The sequence below is a fragment of the Dama dama genome, chromosome X, assembly GCF_033118175.1.
Source record: "Dama dama isolate Ldn47 chromosome X, ASM3311817v1, whole genome shotgun sequence".
NCBI classification, from domain to species: domain Eukaryota; kingdom Metazoa; phylum Chordata; class Mammalia; order Artiodactyla; family Cervidae; genus Dama; species Dama dama.
In genome coordinates, this window is record NC_083714.1 from 93,262,042 (window position 1) to 93,283,922 (window position 21,881).

Below are 21,881 nucleotides of genomic sequence, written 5' to 3' on the forward strand. Positions count from 1 at the left end.
CTTTCAAATGTCAGGAATCTTACTGTGATACTTTGACTCAGGCTGTATAAACCCTTGGGGCTAAGTAAAACAACAATTCAAATATTCACATCCAGGAATCTTCTTTAACTCAAGACCCTGTAACTTACCTCTTCCTCATCCATCTCACTAACAGATGCATTTCAAATAAAATTTTATATTTTATGTTTAATAATAATCATGATGTATAATATCTTCATGCTATTTTTACCTATTATGTATGTATAACAATTGCAACTATAACTCAATCTAGAAGACTTTTTATAATTAGACACTTATGGCTATAAGGAAATAAAAATAATTCAGCTTCTATTTATGTACCTATTTTGTTGCAGAAAAATTCAATATGGAGTTCAGTAGAGGACTTTCTACTATAAAAATATATTATGATAGGCTATGATTCTGTGGGAAGAATGTAATGGATATTTGATTTCAAGGAGAAAACAGAAACAATGCATTTTTCCTGATGGTTAAAGATAAGTTTACACTTTCAAGTTTAATGTTTGATGATAGACATCAATTTCCCTGGTTTCTAGAATCCAATGAATATCTTTAAATATGTAATATAAGTTTTATTTTAAATTTTCAATATGTATAGTATGCTAGAAATTATACCTTTTTCAACTGTTTAAACATGATGAAAAAATTTAGATGTTAACTTAGAAATGAGTGAGGGAGTAAATAGCTTCTCAAAAAACTTTAGGAATTATGTGAACAAACATTTGAAGATACCAATACTATAGGGGGTGTTGTCAGGGTTAGGTTTAGTGTGTGGAAAGCATCTAGGATAAGAATTAATACTGCTATTAACTGAAGGACTAAGTTCTAATTTTAACCCTCTTTCTTCCTTGGTATTTGGTCTAGGACACTTTTATTTCTCTGCACTTTAGCTTCATTGTCTAGGTAAAGGATAACACAGATGACTGTAAAACACTTTGAGTGCAGGGATTAGATGATAGCTAAACATTAGTAATGTTAATGATAATTTTCATCATGATGAAAATATAGGCCTAGGCTCTATAAATCAAGAAATGAAGCAGGTGTTCAATAAATGTTTGTTGAATTAGTTGATGAATGTTATAGGGAATCTTCCTACAATGAAAGACCATTTACCCATTCCTTGGGCATCTTCCCTTAGTATCTGCATTGGTGTTTTTAAAGAAAATGGACATTTTCTCATAAAGAAAAATGTGTAGGAAATAAAATCCTTTCCTGGGACGTGGCTACCTATTAATTCTCAGAAAGTTTCCTCATTGGACTCTTGTCCATTACTGTGATATAGTGTAGTGGTTAAGAGCAAGGTAGGCTCCACATGTAGGACAGATGGCTAGTGGGAAGCTGCTATATAGCACAGGAAGTTCAGCTCGGTGCTCTGTGATGGCCTAGAGGGGTGAGATGGGTGATAGGAGGGAAGCTCAAGAGGGAGGGAGTTCAAGAAGGAGTATATATATGTATACATATATCTGATTCACATTGTTGTACAGCAGAACTGTATACTTGGCACTCTAAAGCAATTATACTCCAATTGAAAAAAATAATTTTTTTTGAAAAAAGCAGGGTAGGCTCAAGTTTAAATTAGCTGAGATTAAGTCACTTAACGTCTCTTCAACTCAGCTGTGTCATCTTTAAATGGGTATAATAATAAATAATAATACTAACTTCATAAGATTGTTTTGAGGATTCATGAAGTGGGTTATGGGCTTCCCAGGTGGCTCTAGTGGTAAAGAATTTGCCTGCTGATGAAGGAGAAGTACGTTTGGTCCTTGGGTGGGGAAGATCCCCTGGAATAGGAAATGGCAGCCCACTCCAGTATTCTTGCCTGGAAAATTCCATGGACAGAGGAGTTTAGTGGGTTACAGTCTATGGGGTCCCAAAGAGTTGGAAACGGCTGAGCCACTGAGCATGCACTCCCCCGTACATGTGCGAATTGGGTTATGGGATTATAGACTGTGTGGAAGGTAAATATTTCTCCCATAGACATCCATGTCACAATCCCTAGAATGTGTGACTGTATTGTCTTACATGACAAAAGGACTTTGCAGGCTTGTTAAGTATCTTGAGATGGGGAGATTATCTTGAGTTATTGGTGGGTCCTTAGAAGAGAAAGAGGGAGGCAGGAGGGTCAGTGTCAAAGTGATGCAGCGGGAGAGAGACTTGACTGGCCACTACTGGCTTTAAAGATGGAGGAAGGGGGCTATGAGCCAGGGTAAGTGGACAGCTTCCAGAGGCTGGCAAAGGCAAGGAAATGGATTCTCTCTTAGAGTCTCCAGAAAGGAACACAGCCTATTTGACATCTTGATTTGGCCTACAGAGTTCTATTTTTAATTTCTGACTTCCGAAGGTGTAAGATAATAAATTTTTGCTATTTCAAGTCATCAAGGTTGTGATAATTTGTTACAGCAGCAATAAGATACTAATGCAGGTAGGGAAACTGTTACTACTCTATTTACAATCTCCTTCAGTTCTGGCTTTCTTGGCTTTCTTCACAAGGCAATGTAATCTAAACACTTTCCCAAAATTAAATTCAATCTTTTTGCTCATGTACACACTATTTTCCAGCCCCTAGCTACTGTTAGTCTAAAGGCAGCCACCTGTAAGAGTAGCCCTAATTCTCCTACAATAGACAATGGACAAGAGGCCTGTCAGGGAAGCTGCAAGACAGTTTATAATATCCTTTTTATAGCTTTTCTACTTACACATGGAAAATCACATGCTTTAATCAACAGCCAATGCAATGAGTTGGATCACAAAAACCACACTTTGTGGTCCTATTCAGGGAAAAATGAATTCCTAAGTATGGCCTCCTTTTCTCTGGCAGGGGGTTCTGAGCTTAACACAGAGATCCAAGAGCAGAAGTCAACCCTTCAGGTAAAAGGCACATGGGAATTAGAGCTCATAGAAATGGGAAAGGGAGGAGAAATAGAAGTGGGTCAGTCAGAGGGAAGCTGGAAAAAGAAAGGAAAAAAACAACAAACAATCCAGCCAAATAAAGAGAAGTGAGAGACATCATCCCACAGTTGATCTCTCCTGGGTTCTCACTGCCTCCCATTTTGGAAGCTTTCCAGGTATATTCTAGGGGTTTCCCAGGTGGCTTAGTGGTAAAGAATCTGCCTGCTCATGCAGGAGATGGTGGGGAAGATCCTCTGAAAAAGGAAATGGCAACCCACTCCGGTATTCTTGCCTGGGAAAGCCCATGGACAGTGGAGCCTGGTGGGCTACAGTCCATTGAGTCTCAAGAGATTCCCACACGGCTTGGCGACTGAAAAACAACAACTAGTGCGGGCGCACCTGCCCCTGGAGGCTGCGCTGGGACAGCTATTAGCTCGGGTGGGCTGGGAATACTCTTTGTGAGAGCCGGCGCCCTGGTGCGGTAATGCGGAGATCGCAGGAAGGAGTCACAGGGCGCGAAACGGAAAGACTACATCTCCCAAGCCGCCACGCTTTCCAGCTGGAGTCTAGGGAGCTGACTGCTCCCCAGTTTCCGTAGGGAAGCGCCGGGCTACCGCAGCTATTGTGCGTCGCGCTGTTGCCCTCCTCTTCCCGTTCGGGCGTCTTTGGAGGAAGGCTACGTTTCGTTGTCGCCCGGCTTAACACCTCTGGCGCTTAGCAGGACAACAGGCCGCTCCCTCGGACCAGGAAGAACTTTAGGAGACGGCAGATTCTGGTAAAGAGACCCTAGGGTGCAAGTAAGATACAGTTTAAGGAACCCGAGTATCCTGCCTCGGTACATGGGCTTCGCCCGGGAAGGGCGGAGGCGCTGGCTTTAAGAAGGGGGAGGGGACTGCACTCCGGGTTACCCGCGGAGCTCGGCAAAGGAAATTTTCTGCTGGCTCGGCAGCTGGGAGCAAGGAGAGGCACCTCCCACCCTCAGTGCTCACCCCCGCCTACACCCTGGGCGGGCCGAAGTGTCACGTTTGCAGTTGCTCGGGAAGGATCCGGCCGCTCTCTGGAGGAGAGACGAGTTGGTTTCTGCTGCCTGTCAGGGGAGCGATGACTAGGGGTCATGTTGCTTGTTAAGCAGCACCCCGCCGGGCTCCAACTGCGTTAGTTAGCTCTCCCCGTCACCTGAAGCAATCGCCGGGCCGCCCGTTTCCGGTACAGACCAGCCAGCTGTCCCCAGGAATCTCTTCTGAACAGGTATCTGTCCTCTAAAAGGAGGGAGGCTACAGCTTCCTAAACGGGTCCTGCACTCTGCGCAACCCATCTTTTCCTCGTACTGTGCCACTGATGCTCTTGGTCTTTGTGTCTTTCCTTTCTCCTTCCAATCCCTGTCATCAGAACCATGGGGCATCCCCCGCTGGAGTTCAGCGACTGCTACCTGGACAGTCCTGATTTCCGCGAGAGGCTCAAGTGTTATGAGCAGGAACTGGAGAGGACCAATAAATTCATCAAAGATGTGATCAAAGACGGCAACGCGCTTATCAGCGCAATGAGAAGTAAGTGGAAGACTTCGATGAACAGTTTCCGTGAGCCGGTGGCTCTGGCCTTTGGAGATCTTCCACACCCCAGCCCAAGTGTCTGAGGCTCATGGTTTTCCGGATATTTTGGAAGTGGGGTCAGTAGAAGTGGAAGTTGGTGGCTACAACTAGAATTGGGGTTTTCCCCTTTAGTGGTTTTGGTTTTATGAGACAGGATCTGTAGCTGAGGGACTGTCTTGTTCGGCAGCTATCCTTTCTTGTCAGACTCCTGTTCTAAAGGGACAGGCCGCCTGTACTGTTGGACATGTTTATACCCATGTATGAAAGGAACATCTAAGCTGACCCATGTATGAAAGGAACATCTAAGCTGACCAAGGAACTGCCCCACAACCTCCTAAAGAATTGGAAATTCAGGCCAGCAGCTTGAGTCAGGGTTTTGTTTCTGCTTGGCCTCTGGTTGCTGCAGATAAATATGGGGGTAGTAAAAAATTGCCAATGGCAAGTTATTTTCTAAGGAAAGCACCTTTGCCTTAGTGTTTTTTTTTTCTCTTTAAGTTACTGAGTTATGGTTGTGTTCAACGTTGGTCTAAGTTCAGAATTATTAAATGACCTCATGTGCCACTGAATTCTCCTTGCAGGTGGAACAAAGACCTGCCTAGTCCTTAGCAGGAGGAGCCCAGCTCCCTGGGAGCATAGTAGAGAGCTCAGGTTGGGAGTCACCAGGCTGAAGGAACCTCACCTAGCTTGGCTTTCCAGGTCCTCAGAACTAAGAACTCTGGGACCCTCCCCCGCTTCCCCACTGTGTATAGATTTTTTTTACTTCTGCTAGTTGGCAGAAGGTTTGGAGTAAGACAAAGAATAATAAACATCCCCAACAAGAGTGCAGGCAGATCAATCCATTGTGCCAAAGTATATACCCAGAAAAATGGAAGATAGGGAATGGGTGGTGATAATTCATTTTTTCTCTTCTTGGTTGAAGGATGATTATGAAAAATAAAGTCAAAGTCACTGGCAAATATATTCTGTATACCTGTAATATTTTTTTCTGAGTGGATTTATCCCACAAATAGTGTGTCTGGTCCAGTGTGGGGACCTTCTTAAGGCAAATACAGCCAACCAAGAGCAAGGAGATAAGACTTGGCAGCCGCAGTGCAGTGGTGTTTGTTGTGCAGCTCCCCTGATTTTCCCCTTGGAGTCTGGGCTTTCCCTGTATATGTTGTCTGCCTACTTTGGTCATAAGTGTTGCAAGTTCCCACTTGTTGTTTCATTGAATTGGATCATGTGATGGTGTGTCTTATTTTAGTCTGAACAAGAGTAAACTCTTGGTAGCATCTTAAAGATGGGGTATTTGAAATGCTGATCCTTAGAGACTTTAGCCCAGGGTTTGGGGTGTGTTGCCACTTAATAGACTTCATTGAGAGGTTAAAGATATGCTGGTTGTGCTACAAAAGTAGTTAGAAAGGTGAGGGTTCCTGAAAGGAAAAGCGGGAAATGTTTGGATTTTCTTTTTGTTTACTTGTTCCAGTAAACTACTTAGTGCAGTATTCATAGTTAAATGAAGCTCATCTAAGCCCCCACAAGGGACTGACTTTGTGAAGTGTAGGATAAGCTGAAAGTATTTGTGCTAAAAAATGAGTTGTTAAGGCGTATCAGAGAGATTAAGATCCTTAAGAAAAAAAATACAGTTCAATAAAATGGTTGAGGAAGGGCGAAAGTTTTCTAGGCAAGTGGTAAGTTACGGTTTTTATTCTTTCCTTTTGGGGGATTAAAAGTGGTGAGAGTCGACAATTATGAAGGTTTAAACCTTTGCATATGGGCAGAAGATCCAAGAGTTATTTTGGCTCACGGGGTTCTTGGTATTTATGGTGGTTTTCCTTTCCTGAGTATACACAGAAAACCAAAAATAGGACAGTTAGGAAATAAAACCCAGCAGCTAACCCAGACTCCATTTCTTTTCTTTAAGTTACATGATTCTAAAAACATGATTTGCTAGAGGCAAAGACAGGATGTTTCCCTCTGTTTTGACCACAATAATGTTTATACTCCCACTGTGCTTCCTCAAAATGGGCTAGCTGGGCAACTTTTTCAGAGTATGTGAGGTAGACGCAAAACAAAGGTATACTTTTGCTTTGTATGGAGGAAAAAGGAAGAGAGAACACTGGATTTAGATTAGAAGACCTAGGTTACAATCTTGGCTTCACAATTTTGGGATAGGAAGGCACATATCATATATTTCAGATATAAAATGGGGGTAATTATATGCACCTCACAGAGTTGCTTTGAGGCTCAAAGGAGTTAATGGATTGTGAAAGTATTTTGTAAATGGAAACAGCTAAATATTTTAAGTTGTTGATAATACATCTTCAGGTTAATAATATACTGGCTGAATATACTTTTTGTAGGTTTCTAAAGGGAAATCCATAAACAAAAGTAGTTGGAAACATTTTTTTGCTGTCATCTTGTTGGAAAATTCATTCCCTATATTGGCGTGGCTCAGTGATTAATTTTGTATATGTGTGTGGATTCATTTTGTCATTTGGAATCTGGCATTAAAAGTAAAGAATTATTGGCACTTTTTCATTTAATTTATTAAATTGGCCATCAAATCAACTGGTTAGTGTTTCTAGTAACCAACAAAACCTGGTGCTTCATGCTTCAAAAATCAGCTGCAGTTTTTGTTTAAGTTGTTAAGCTAGTTGGAACTTGATTTCCTGCTTGTGTTTGATTTTGTCCAGAGCTCTAGATAAGGTTTTAGTCACAGCTGTGTGTGATAATTAGTTTATCAAATATGGATCCTATTTGAATATCTAGATTTCCTTAGATCTGTGCTCAGAGGTAATTGATGTTATGAATGATATTCAGTATGTCTTCTTTGGGAAAGTGGCTGATTTGCCCCCTCCCCTTCATTGTGATCTATTCATAACCGTTGGAGTGAAAAATGGTGATTATAATTTAAATCAATGACAAATAAAAACATTGGCACTCTGAAAGGTGAATATATTGCCCACTTTTCTTTTTGTTCTTTTTCAAAAAATATTTATTTATTTGGTTGCACTGGGCATTTGGGATCTTTTGTTGTGGCTTGCAGGCTGCCCCATGGCATGTGGAATCCTAGTTCCCCCACCAGGGATTGAACCCATGTCCCCTGCATTGCAAGGTGGATTCTTAACCATTGGATCACTAGGGAAGTCCCTGTTCTTTGTTTTTATATTGGCAGCTTTGGTCCCTGATGTTGTATGAATATTTTCTATGCACTTAGGCTAGGTATTTACAGCAAGTGAACATTATACACCAAATAAATGTTATATAATTCAGTGAACATGTATCATTCATTCAGTAAATACTCATTCACATACTAAATTCAAGCCACTGTTCTCAGGGTTGTTACAAATGTTACAGAGAAAGTCACAGATGGGATCCTGCCCTCATGGAGGTCCTAGACTGGTAAGGGAGATAAGGTATGTGTAGAGATCACTAAAGTATAAGGTAGTAGATATGGATCAGAGCCATAGAGTGGGACAGGTGGATATCATGGTATACAACATGACAGAGAGGTCATTTCCCTGTGGAAGGATAAGGGAAAGCAAAGGAGAAAGTAGCATTGTAGTTGGGCAGAATTGACTTATCACTTATTTAGCTGTTCCTATATGTTGTTGTTATTCAGTTGCTTAGTTGTGTCTGACTCTTTGCAATCTCATGGACTGCAGCAGGCCAGGCTTCCCTGTCCTCCACCATCTCCTGGAGCTTGCTCAAACTTGTGTCTATTGAGTCAGTGATGCCATCCAACCATCTCCTCCTCTGTCATTCCCTTCTCCTGCCTTCAATCTTTCCCAGTGTCAGGGTCTTTTCCAATGAGTTGGCTCTTTGCATCAGGTGGCCAAAGTTTTGGAGCTTCAGCTTCAGCGTCCATTCTTCCGATGAATATTTCCTTTAGGATTGACTGGTTTGATCTCCTTGCAGCCCAAGGGACTCTCAAGAGTCTTCTCCAACACCACAGTTCAAAAGCATCAGTTCTTTGGTGCTCAGCCTTCTTTATGGTCCAACTCTCACATCCATACATGACTACTAGAAAAACCATAGCTTTGACTATGTGGACCTTTGTTAACAAAGTAATGTCTCTGCTTTTTAATGTTCCTATATGCCAAGAATTAAAATCTTATAACAGACTTATGAGGCAAGGATTATTATTTCCACTCTTTATGTGAGAAAACTGAAGTTCAGAGGGATTAAGTAACTTTCTCAGCTGATAGGGGCAGGAGTCTGAATTAGAGCCCAGATCTGACTCTGAGGTCCCTGAATTGCACTATATTCAGGACAGGGAATTTCATGTAGTAGGAATGACATAGAGAATGTAAAGGGATAGCAAATAATTCAGGCCATCTGGGTTATATGGTGTAAGAAGAGAAGTTTGGGAGATGACCTTGGAATGGAAGGCTGAGGGCCTTGACTGTGCATGACCTGTTAAGTATTTTAGGCTTTTCTTTACAGGCAGGGAGTATTAAAAACGTTTTTGGTAGCAGAGAGGCATGGTCTGAACTGTGTTTTAGGAAGATTCATCTGAGAGTGATATAAGATGTTCCAATTCTAAACAAATATTTGTGACTTTTCTGCAGATTATTAGGAACTTTAAATTTTCTTTGATATCGCTCAGGGGTCAGCAGACCTCTTCTGTAAAGGGCAATATTTTAGGCTTTGAGAGCATGTAGTCTCTGTGGCAATTACTTAATTGCCATTGTTGCGAGAAAGCAGCTATAGATAATATGCACATGAAATGAGAGTGGCTGTGTTCTAATAAAACTTTATTTATTGACATTGAAAAGTAAATTTCCCATAATTTTCATGTCACAAAATATTATCTTCCTTTGAATTTTTCAGCTGTTTAAAAATATAAAAACCATTTTCAGCTTAGCTAGAGCAGGGGCATACAGAAATAGCTGTGGGCTGGGTTTGATTCAGTGGTTGTAGTTTGCAGAACTTTAATATGACTAGTTAACCTAAGTGGATTTTTTTATTGGTGAGGCAGTGAATATAGTTATTGGTAAAACATAATGCCATATTTAATATTTTCCATTAGTTTATTTAGTTTAGTTTATTTTAATTTGGTGTGCTGTTAATTATGCCTGCACTGGATTTAGGGTTCACAGGTTCCAGTGCTGTCTCCGTGGCCAAGGAGAAAACAGAAAAGTATGAAGCTATTGGAAGTGGGTTAATAGGACTGGAGTGATTGGGGTAAAATACAGCAGCTTCATCTTTATTACAAAAGCCTTCACTTTCTTTAAAACTGTGATAGCTAAATGAAATGTATTCACAGCCTGGATTCAATCAGGTTGCAATTCCTGAGCTAGATGATCTACTTCTAACAGTCTAGGAGTCTTGGAAATGGGCTAAGAAAATGAAAGGTGGTAGTCTCCAGAAAGAGATTTCTCTGGGAAAGCACCACTAGACACTGCAAATGAAGAGAGGCATAATGATGGTATAGTGGGAAAAAACCCTAGATGTGATGGGTATGGTGATGGTTCTGCTACTAAGAGGATCTGTGACCTTGGTAAGTCATTTTGCTGGGGTCCTTTGTCTGCAGTTTTACATAAGTGAGGATGGATAGGGGATATGTAAGCCCACTTTCAGATCTAACATTCCATGACTTTTTCATTGCATATTATAATTTAATCATTTGGGAAGGGAATGAGTAACTTAATTATAGGATCTTATTTTATACCTACATAAATTTTCACATTATATTAGTATACTGACAGTATTTAATTAAATACAAAAAAATAACATAAATTTAAAGTAATCATTCAAAAACCAAGGATAACATACTTTATATGTATAAAACAGATGTCAGAAAAAAGAATTATATCATTAAGCTCACTCATATACATGCACAAACCACAAACACATAGGCTGTATTGGACTAATGGAAACTTAGGTTTTAAAAGAATGCAAAAATGTCAATTTCTTACATTCTGTACTTTTAAAGATAAAGAGTTTTAGATGTTTACATTAAGGTGACTTTTTGGGGTACCTGTTCAGCTCTTGCTTTGGCCACTGGGACACTTATTTGGTAAGTTTTTGTTTTCCTGAAAGGATGGGTCAGTTCCATCTTTGAGGCAAATTTCATTTTGAATATACTTCATGGAGCCATCTCTAGCTTTACACACAGAGAACCTGGGTGCTGGTTCCAAATGTGCCACCTCCTAGCAGTATGACTCTGAGTAAGTCTTTAGTTTCATGAACCTGAGTTTTCCCATTTCTAAAATTAGAGTTTTGGTCAGTGAGCTTTAGGGTTCCTCCTGGTTTCCTCATTCTGTTTTCTGGGCTGCTACTGTATTGCACAGTCAAGCAACCTAAATTGATTCCATTGTAAACTTTGGAGCAAATTCGCCTTTCCTCTGAGAGAACGGACAAAAGGAAAATCGAACTGATATGTTTGATGTGAATAAATGACATGAATCATGCTAGCCTATTTGGTTATTCCCTTGATGAATGCTTCTTGAGAAGTGCCAACCTGGTGCCTTTCGGTTCTGTCCTGAACAGCTCTATACTGAGGGAGACCAAAACTTTTAATCCCTTTGGAGTGGGTGTAGTGCTATGGTGTGCAGGGAGGAGTTGGTGATGTAAGATACACATTCTCAGTCAGCAGATGTCCTGTCATTATCCTGGTGATAGTTAATCAGTGCCTTGGAGGACATGGTGTTGCAGTCGGCTCTGTATCTGCAAGTTTTGCCTCTCTGGATTCAACCAACTGGGGATAGAAAATATTTGGAAAAAAATTCCAGAAAGTTCCCCAAAGCAAAACTTGATTTGCCACATGCTAGCAACTATTTACATAGCATTTACATGAGATATTATAAGTAATAGGAGGATGTGGGTAGATTATATGTAAATACTACACTATTGTATATAAGAGACTTGAATATTCTGTGGGTTTTGGTATCCACAGGGGTTCTGGAACCAATTCCCCACAGATACTGAGGGAAGGACTGTATTTTAGATATTCTGAAGAGTAGCTCAGATCAATGTAATGAGTATGTTATATGGTATTGCTCTTAGTAGGTATGAAGCAAAGTCAAATGGAATTTCATAGAAGGCCCTCAAAAGACCACATTCCAAAGTAGCCAGACTGGAGTGCTGTGGGGCTAGGGTAAAAAAGTGAACCAAGCCAGCCTTTCAGTGTGTGACCATTTACAGGAAGGTTTTTTTTTTTTTTTAAATGGATGGTGAATGGTACAGGGAAGATTATGCCTTGATTTGCTTATTAAGAAAAGTTTTTCAGAGTTTAAAGTGATGAAGGAAAATTACTTTTCAACTTCATTTTTACAGCCTTGTTTTGTAAAGCATAGCCCAAACCTTTTGTTTAATCTGCCATCTGTTTCTCTAATCAGTTACTATAGAAATTTCCTAAAAGTCCATAATGATCTGGAAAGATACATGCTTTTCCAGAGGAGTTTCCTGGAAATCTTGAGCTGAATTTTTCACCTCCTACCTCCTTCGGGTGGAGGGCACTCATGATGCTTTACTGGGCTTGTATCAAGTGCTAAAGCCTTACACAATGTAAAGGTAATTAATTTTAATTCAAAAAGGATTTACGAAGCATCCACTATGTGTCCAGCAACTGGGCAACTGGAGATACAATGGTGAATAAGGCTGATATGGGCTTTGCCCTCTTGGAGCATACATTAAACGTCTGATTACTCACTTACATAATTTAATTACAGTTGTGAGAAGAGCTATGAAGAAGTTCAGGATATGATATATATTCTATCACATATTACAAAAGTGGATCATTGTAGGGGAAAAATGAGCTAGACCATGGGGATACAACTGTCCATAGCAAAAAAGAATAAACTGAAGGGAAAGAATTCTTAAATCAAAGATATCTGCTCTACTGCTGTGTTAGTTAACAGTCCTAATAATGAGCAAGACTCTCTAAGTGAATGAAGAGTGCCTCTTAAACTCTCAGTAGGGTGCAGTATTATCTCATGGTGTTTTGGTCACACTGCATGGCTTGTGGGATTTCAGTTCCCCGATCAGGGATTGAACCTGGTCCACAGCAGTGAAAGCATGAAATCCTAACCACTAAGCCACCAGGGAACTCCCCTCCTTCTCCTTTTATAATTATATTAAAAATGTTTTTTGAGTAAGTAACACATGAACATGGTAAAAATTTCAAAAGGTACAAAAGGGTAAGCCTTTTCTTGCCTCCTGTGTCCCAGTTTCCCAGTTCTTCACACTAGAGGTAACAATTGGCAATTTTTTGCTTACCTTTTGGAAAGACTTTTCCTGGTGCTTTTTTCAGCTTCCACCTACTCAGGAATGTGTTCATTGTAGGCAAGCTGTTAGTCATACTGGAGCAAGATTTCTTTAGGATTGTACTTGGAGGGAATGGTAAATTAAAGATCTCATAAAATCAGCTCCTCCATAAAAACAAAAAGGACACTGGCAAAAATTGTTAGAACCAACTTTTTCAGAACTCTGTAAATGAACCAAAAGGCTCATGACAATCTGAAGAGTGTTTATTGATGGAAACACATTGAGCCTTAGTGGCAGCAGCTTTTGTGGCATTTTATTTTATTTATTTATTTATGTATTTTTTATTAGTTGGAGGCTAATTACTTTACAATATTGTAGTGGGTTTTGTCATACATTGACATGAATCAGCCATGGAGTTACATGTATTCCCCATCCTGATCCCCCCTCCCACCTCCCTCTCTACCCAATCCCTCTGAGTCTTCCCAGTGCACCAGGCCCGAGCACTTGTCTCATGCATCCAACCTGGGCTGGTGATCTGTTTCACTATAGATAATATACATGTTTCGATGCTGTTCTCTCGAAACATCCCACCCTCGCCTTCTCCCACAGAGTCCAAAAGTCTGTTCTGTACATCTGTGTCTCTTTTTCTGTTTTGCATATAGGGTTATCATTACCATCTTTCTAAATTCCATATATATGTGTTAGTATGCTGTAATGTTCTTTATCTTTCTGGCTTACTTCACTCTGTATAATAGGCTCCAGTTTCATCCACCTCATTAGAACTGATTCAAATGCATTATTTTTACTGCCTGAGTAATATTCCATGGTGTATATGTACCACAGCTTCCTTATCCATTCGTCTGCTGATGGGCATCTAGGTTGCTTCCATGTCCTGGCTATTATAAACAGTGCTGCGATGAACACTGGGGTGCACGTGTCTCTTTCAGATCTGGTTTCCTCAGTGTGTATGCCCAGAAGTGGGATTGCTGGGTCATATGGCAGTTCTATTTCCAGTTTTTTAAGAAATCTCCACACTGTTTTCCATAGCGGCTGTACTAGTTTGCATTCCCACCAACAGTGTAAGAGGGTTCCCTTTTCTCCACACCCTCTCCAGCATTTATTACTTGTAGACTTCTGGATGGCAGCCATCCTGACTGGCGTGTAATGGTACCTCATTGTGGTTTTTGATTTGCATTTCTCTGATAATGAGTGATGTTGACCATCTTTTCATGTGTGTGTTAGCCATCTATATGTCTTCTTTGGAGAAATGTCTGTTTAGTTCTTTGGCCCATTTTTTGATTGGGTCATTTATTTTTCTGGAATTGAGCTTCAGGTGTTGCTTGTATATTTTTGAGATTAATCCTTCATCTGTTTCTTCATTTGCTATTATTTTCTCCCAATCTGAGGGGTATCTTTTCACCTTGCTTATAGTTTCCTTTGTTGTGCAAAAGCTTTTAAGTTTCATTAGGTCCCATTTGTTTATTTTTGCTTTTATTTCCAATATTCTGGGAGGTGGGTCATAGAGGATCCTGCTGTGATTTATGTCAGAGAGGGTTTTGACTATGTTCTCCTCTAGGAGTTTTATAGTTTCTGGTCTTACATTTAGATCTTTAATCCATTTTGAGTTTATTTTTGTGTATGGTGTTAGAAAGTGTTCTAGTTTCATTCTTTTACAAGTGGTTGACCAGTTTTCCCAGCACCACTTGCTAAAGGATCTTCTCTAGACAGAAAACACAGAAAGGTTGTATAAACGTGAACTGAAAACAACAAAGTAAATGGCAACGGGACCATACCTATCAATAATTACCTTAAATGTAAATGGGTTGAATGCCCCAACCAAAAGACAAAGACTGGCTGAATGGATACAAAAACAAGACCCCTATATATGCTGTCTACAAGAGACCCATCTCAAAACAAGAGACACATACAGACTAAAAGTGAAGGGCTGGAAAAAAAATATTTCATGCAAATGGAGAACAAAAGAAAGCAGGAGTCACAATACTCATACCAGATAAAATAGACTTTCAAATAAAGGCTGTGAAAAGAGACAAAGAAGGACACTACATAATGATCAAAGGATCAATCCAAGAAGAAGATATAACAATTATAAATATATATACACCCAACATAGGAGCACTGCAATATGTAAGGCAAACGCTAACAAGTATGAAAGAGGAAATTAATAGCAACACAATAATAGTGGGAGACTCTAATACCCCACTCAGAACTATGGATAGATCAACTAAACAGAAAATTAACAAGGAAACACAAACTTTAACTGACACAATGGACCAGCTTGACCTAATTGATATCTATAGGACATTTCACCCCAAAACAATCAACTTCACCTTTTTCTCAAGTGCACACGGAACCTTCTCCAGAATAGATCACATCCTGGGCCATAAATCTAGTCTTGGTAAATTCAAAAAAATTTGTGGCATTTAAATTTAACCCGGCCTCTCATTCCCTTCTCCAGAGCTTTGTGGTAGCCTTGAAAACTAACAGCCCTTTGACCACAGTAGCTATGGAAACCAGTAACCTTTTAACACCTTAGTGGGGAGACTGGGTTTGTAGTTCGTCAAAAACTCACAAACCTATAGTCTTGTCATTGATGACAAGATGACATGTTGTCATCTAATATGTCTTAAAGCTAGCTAGAGAAGCCTTATTCACACAGCTTCTCATTACTTCACCTGACTTAGAGCTAGCTCAGTGGGAAAAGTTCTATCCCCAAGATGTTTAACATCACAGGTGATTTAGCCTAGCTGAAAATAAGTAGGGCAAACAAAAACCTGGCCAAAACATAAAAGGGGAATGAAACATATAATGGGAGCTTTGAAAAGACCTGACATATTCCTGGGATCTAGATGGCCACATGCATGCCCTGGGCTGTGCATGTACCTAGAAAAGACCCGAGAAGGCCTTTTAATAATTTCTCTCCTATGACTGAAATTGAGGTAGTTATAAACTGTTTGGCTAAATGTTGAAGAAATGATCCAACATGCAACACAGAGCACCTCAGGAAAAAATATAGGACTTAATGGTTCAAGACATTTAAGGAGATCTGTGAACAGTTATTAGCTGGCCACTTATCTAACCAGGCAGAGATTTCAGGGGCCACACACTACAAGGAATACAAATATTATAGAATCTGTTTAAGAAATATGTCTAAACAAACAGCGACAATGACAGTGACAAAACAATAACAACAAAACCTGGGGGAAATCTGATTTCCAGAAGAACCATATTATATTGTCTGTCTGAAACATCCCATTTTCTACAAAAAATGATCAGATATGCAAAGATACAGAAAAGTATGGTCCATACACAGGAAAAAAGCTGTCAATAGAAACTGTCCCTGTTGGAGTCTAAATGTTGGAATTTAGACAGAAAAATGAAATCAGCTAATATGTGTGTTAGTCTCTCAGTCGTGTCTGACTCGTTGTGACCCCACAGACTCTAGTAACCTGCCAGGCTCCTCTGTCCATGGAATTCTTTAGGCAAGAATACTGGAGTGGGAAGCCCATTCCCTTCTCCAGGGGATCTTCCTGACCCAGGGATCAAACCCAGGTTGCCTGCATTGCAGGCAGATTCTTTGTCATCTGAATCACGAGGGAAAGAACTAAAGGCAACCATGTCTTAAGATTTAAAGAAAAGCCTGAGAACAGTGTTTCACCAAAGAGACAAGGAAAGCCTGAGAACAGTGTTTCACTGATACAATATAAAGAGATGAAAATAATAAGGAAGAGTCAGATAAAAATTCTAGAGTTGAAAAATAAAATAGCTAAAATGAAAAATCCATTAAAGAGGCTCAACAGTGGATTTGAACTAGCAGAAGAGAGTCATAGAACTTGAAGAGAAAGAAAAGATGAAAAGAAAATGAATAGAACCCCAGAAATTATGTGACACCATCAAGTGTATCAACATATGTGTAATGAGAATCTCATAAGAAGATAGAAAAAAAAAAACAGAAAGAATATTTGAAGAAATAATGGCCAAAACTCTCCAAATTTGATGAACAACACTAATATCCAGATCCAAGAAGCTCAAAAAACCCAAGTAGGATAAACTCAAGAAGATCCATACCTAAGATACATTATAGTCAAATTGATGAAAACCAAAGGCAAAGAGAGAATCTTAAAAGAAGCAAGAGAAAAATAACTCATCGGGTGAAAAGCACCCTCAATAGGATTGAGAGCTGATTTCCCATCAGCAACCATGGAGACGGGAAGGCAGTGGCTTGGCATATTCAAAATGCTGAAAGAAAAATGATGTAAACTAAGAATTCTTTATCAAAACTATTCTTTTAAAATAAGGGAGAACATTCAGAAAAACATGTTGTTCTGCTTTATTGACTATGCCAAAACCTTTGACTGTGTGGATCACAATAAACTGGAAAATTCTTAAAGAGATGGGAATACCAGACCACCTTACCTGCCTCCTGAGAAATCTGTATGCAGGTCAAGAAGCAACAGTTAGAACCAAACATGGAACTAGAGACTGGTTCCAAATTGGAAAGGAGTATGTCAAGGCTGTCTATTGTCACCCTTCTAATTTAACTTCTATGCAGAGTACATCATGAGAAATGCTGGGCTGGATGAAGGACAAGCTGGAATCAAGACTGCTGGGAGAAATATCAATAGCCTCAGATATGCAGATGACACCACCCTATGGCAGAAAGCAAAGAGGAAGGAAAGAGCCTCTTGATGAAACTGAAAGAGGAGAGAGAAAAAGCTGACTTAAAACTCAACAATCAAAAAACTAGGATCATGGCATCTGGTCCCATCACTTCATGGCAAATAGATGAGGAGACAATGGAAACAGTGACAGACTTTATTTTTTTGGGCTCCAAAATCACTGCAGATGATGACTGTAGCCATCAAATTAAAAGACACCTGCTCCTTGGAAGAAAAGTTATGAGAAACCTAGACAGCATAGTAAAAAGCAGAGACATCACTTTGCTGACAAAGATCCATATAGTCAAAGCCATGGTTTTTAGTCATGTATGGATGTGAGAGTTGGACCATAAGGAATGCTGAATGACAAAGAATTGATGCTTTTGACCTGTGGTGTTGGAGACAACTCTTGAGAGTCTCTTGGGCTGCAAGGAGATCAAGCCAGTCCACCCTAAAGGAAATCAGTCCTGAATATTCATTGGAAGGACTGATGCTAAAGCTGAAACTCCAATACTTTGGCCACCTGATGCGAAGAACTAACTCATTTGAAAAGACCCTGATGCTGGGAAAGATTGAAGGCAGGAGGAGAAGGGGATGACAGAGGATGAGATGGTTGGATGGCATCACTGACTCAATGGACATGAGTTTGAGCAAGCTCTGGGAGATGGTAAAGGACAGGGAGGCCTGACGTGCTGCAGTCCCTGGGGTCGCAAAGAATTGGACAGGACTGAGTGACTGAACTGAACTGAAGACATGCTCAGAATAACAGAAACCAAAACTGAGCTAGCAGAACTGCCTTACAGGAAATACTAATGGGAGTCCTTCAGGATGAATTAAACAATGATGTATGGTAATTTAAATCTGCACAAAATAAGAGTATCAGTAAATGTAACTATATAGGAATATATGAAAGGCAGTATAACTGTCTTTTTTTTTTTAGTAACTCCTTTCTTCTCCATATGATTTAAATGACAACTGCCTTGTGCAGTAGTTAGAAAACTGTTAATCAGCTTACAATATATAAAAATGCAACATGCACAAAGGAGGGGGATGAAACAATTATATTGTAGTAACATTTCTGTTGGGTTCCTCCCTGTAGCTCAAATGGTAAAGAATCTACTCGCAATTGGGGAGATCCCGGTTCGATCCCTGGGTGGGGAAGATCACCTGGAAAAGGGAATGGCAACCCACTCCAGTATCATTGCCTGGAGAATTCCATGGAGAGAGGAGCCTGGGGAGCTACAGTCCATGGGGTTGCAGAGTTAGACACGAATGAGTGACTAACGCTTACTTATGAAACATTTCTGTATGTTTTCTAAGTTAAGTTAAAATTAATCTAAACAATATTGTAATTTTAATTCTGAAGTTAGTCACTAAGAAAATAAAAAAATATAGTGAAAGTGAGAATCAAAATAGTACAGTAGACAATATTTAACACAAAGTTAGTAATGGGAAAGTAGAGGAAAAAAGATGACATACAGAAGACAAACTAAATGGCAGACAAATCTTATCAGGAAGATAAAATGTAAATGAAATACACACTTTTAGTAGAAAGGTACAGATTGGCAAATTGGATAAACTGATCAAAAATGGATTAATTAATTGAAATACATGCTGTCTTTTAAGATACACATTTTGTGTTCAAAGATACAAATACGTGGAAAGAAAAAGGATGGAAAAATGTACCAGGTAAAAAACAGTAACCAAAGAGAATTAGAATGACTATATAAACATCAGACAAAATATATTTTAAGACAAAATTTTCATGACATACAGACAAGACATTTTATAATGGTAAAACCATAAATATATCAGGAGGGTATCACTTATAAACATATGTACCTAACAATAGTGCCCCAAAATTCATGTAGCAAAAGTGGGCAGAAGTGAAGGGAGAAGTAGATAGTCTAACAGTAATAGTTGGAGACTTCAATACTGTACTTTCAGTAATGGATAGAACTACTAGACAGAGCTCAATGAGTAAATAGAGGAATTGAACAACACTATAAACGAACTAGATCTTCTATAGACATCTGTAGAATACTTGTACAGTAGCAGAATACACATTTTTCTTAAGAGCACATGGAATGTTTTCCAACACAGACCATCTGATAGGCCATAAAACTTGCCTGAATATATTTCTTTATACAAATTATGTTCTGTAGCCACAGTGGGATGAAATTAAAAATCAATAACAGAAGAATATTTATGCAGTTCATAAATATGTGCAAATTAAATATCACACTCCTGAGTAACCAGTTGGTCAAGGAAGCTATCACAAGGGAAATTAGAAAATATTTTGGAATGAATAAAAAATGAAAATTCAATGTGCCAAAACTGATGGAATGCAGCTAAGCAATGCTTAGAGGAAACTTTTATAGCTTTAAACAACTATATTAGGAAAGAAAAAAGATCACAATTCAATAACCTGACCATTAAGAAACTAGAAAAAAAAAAAAACCAAATCTGAAAGCAAGTAGAAGGAAAGAAATGATAAAATTACAGCAGAACTAAATGAAATAAAGATTAGGAAGATCTCTTTTCTCTGTTTAAAACAGAAAAATTTAAAAATCAATAGTTGGTTTTTAAAAATAACAACACTGAGAAACCATTAACGAGACTGACAAGAGAGAAAAGACTCAAAATATTAAAAGCATAAATGAAGGAGGAGACGCTATTACCAAACTAAAAAAATAAAAATAAAAAAGAGCAAATGGGAATATTATAAATAACTGTATGCTAATAAATTATATAGTTTAGATAGAATGGGCAAATTTCTAGGAGGACCCAAACTACCAAAATTGACTCCACAATAAATGGAAAGTCTGTATAGACTATAACAACTGTAAAAATTAGTGGGTAGTATTTTGAATCAGTAATCAAAATACTACCCACAAAGAAAAGCCCAGGCTTAGATGGCTTCACTGATGAATTTTTCCAACCATTTAAAGGAAAATTAATACCCCATTCTTCTCAAACTTCCAAAAGTTAGCAGTTTCTTAACACATTCTTTGAGGCTACTCTAATCAGGATACCAAAAACCAAAGACATCACAAATAAACTATTGACCTAATTCCCTTAAGAATATAGCAGCAGACTTCCCTGGTGGTCCAGTGATTGAGAGTCCAGCTGCTGGTGCAGGAGACATGGATTGAGTCTCTGGTCCAGGAGGATTCCACATGCCATGTGGCAACTGGGCCCAGGCACAACTACTGAGCCTGCACTCTAGGGCCTACCAGCTGCAATTACTGAGATTCAGTAGTTGTGTGCCACAGCTGTGTGCCACAGCTACTAAAGCCCTTGTGCCCTGGAGCCAATGTTCTACAACAAGAGGAGCCATAGCGATGAGAATCCCACCCATCACAACGATGAGTAACCCCTGCTCACCACAATTAGAGAAAACTCGCATGCAGCAGTGAAGACCCAGCACAGTCAAAAATAAATAAATAAAAAAAATATTCAAAAGAATATAGATGCAAAAACTCTCAGCAAAATACTAGCCAAACCAAATCCAGCAACATATAAAAAGAATTATACATCATAAGCAAGTTAAATTTATTCTAGGAATGCAAAGTTAGTTTAATATCTGAAAATCTGTCAGTATAATAGTGTAATATTTATATCATACAAAATAACTGGAATAAGGGGAAAACATCATCATATCAACAGATGCAGATATTTTTAAAAGTCCACTACCTTATTATGCTAAAAACATTAAATGAACTATGTATGTTAAGTGACTGGTTGTCTCGGGCTGAGAGAGAGGGTTAGGATTATTTTGACTACTAATAGATAAAGGATTTCTTTTGGGGATTGTGAAATTTTTCTAAAATTAGATTGTGATGATAGTTGCACAACTCTGTGAGTATACTAAAAACCACTTAATTGTACACTGTAATACATGAATTTTATGGTATGTGAGTCATATCTCAAAGCCATTTTTTTTAAAAGACTGCTTGGAGAAACAGAGGTCCTTGGCTTATGTACCTACATCTTCCTTTGGCTCTTCCTTATAGAACAAAAGACCTGGGAAGTTGCTTAGAAAGCTTCACATCCATTCTGTTGAGTTTATATCTAGAGAAAGGAAGCAAAGAGAGAACCACCAGGGACCTAGAGCTAGAGTATGAATTGGGGCCAGAATTAGGTTTTCTGGTTTCCCATTCCAAGGCTCTTTCTGTACTGTACTCTTAAGTAGGTTCAGTTCAGTCACTCAGTCATGTCCAACTCTTTGCAACCCCATGAATCGCAGCACGCCAGGCCTCCCTGTCCATCACAAACTCCCGGAGTTTACTCAAACCCATGTCCATCGAGTCAGTGATGCGATCCAGCCATCTCATCCTCTGTCGTCCCCTTCTCCTCCTGCCCCCAGTCCCTCTCAGCATCACGGTCTTTTCCAACGAGTCAAATCTTCGCATGAGGTGGCCAAAGTATTGGAGTTTCAGCTTCAGCATCAGTCCTTCCAATGAACACTCAGGACTTATCTCCTTTAGAATGGACTTGTTGGATCTCCTTGCAG

The 21,881-nt window shown here is 39.3% G+C and overlaps 1 protein-coding gene across 6 annotated transcripts in view; it reads left to right on the forward strand.

Moving 5' to 3' along the window:
- Positions 1–3,498: 3,498 nt before the first annotated feature.
- OPHN1 (oligophrenin 1) overlaps positions 3,499–21,881 on the forward strand; it is a 750,938-nt gene continuing 732,555 nt past the window's right edge. For 4 of the 6 annotated variants that reach the window (XM_061136930.1, XM_061136931.1, XM_061136928.1 and 1 more), the window contains exons 1-2: positions 3,499–4,155; positions 4,297–4,454. In XM_061136930.1, coding sequence (XP_060992913.1) covers positions 4,301–4,454 — 154 coding nt within the window. In that variant the 5' untranslated portion in view covers positions 3,499–4,155; positions 4,297–4,300. The remainder of the gene's footprint in view (positions 4,156–4,296; positions 4,455–21,881) is intronic. The other 2 variants (XM_061136929.1, XM_061136934.1) reach the window with 2 other exon arrangements.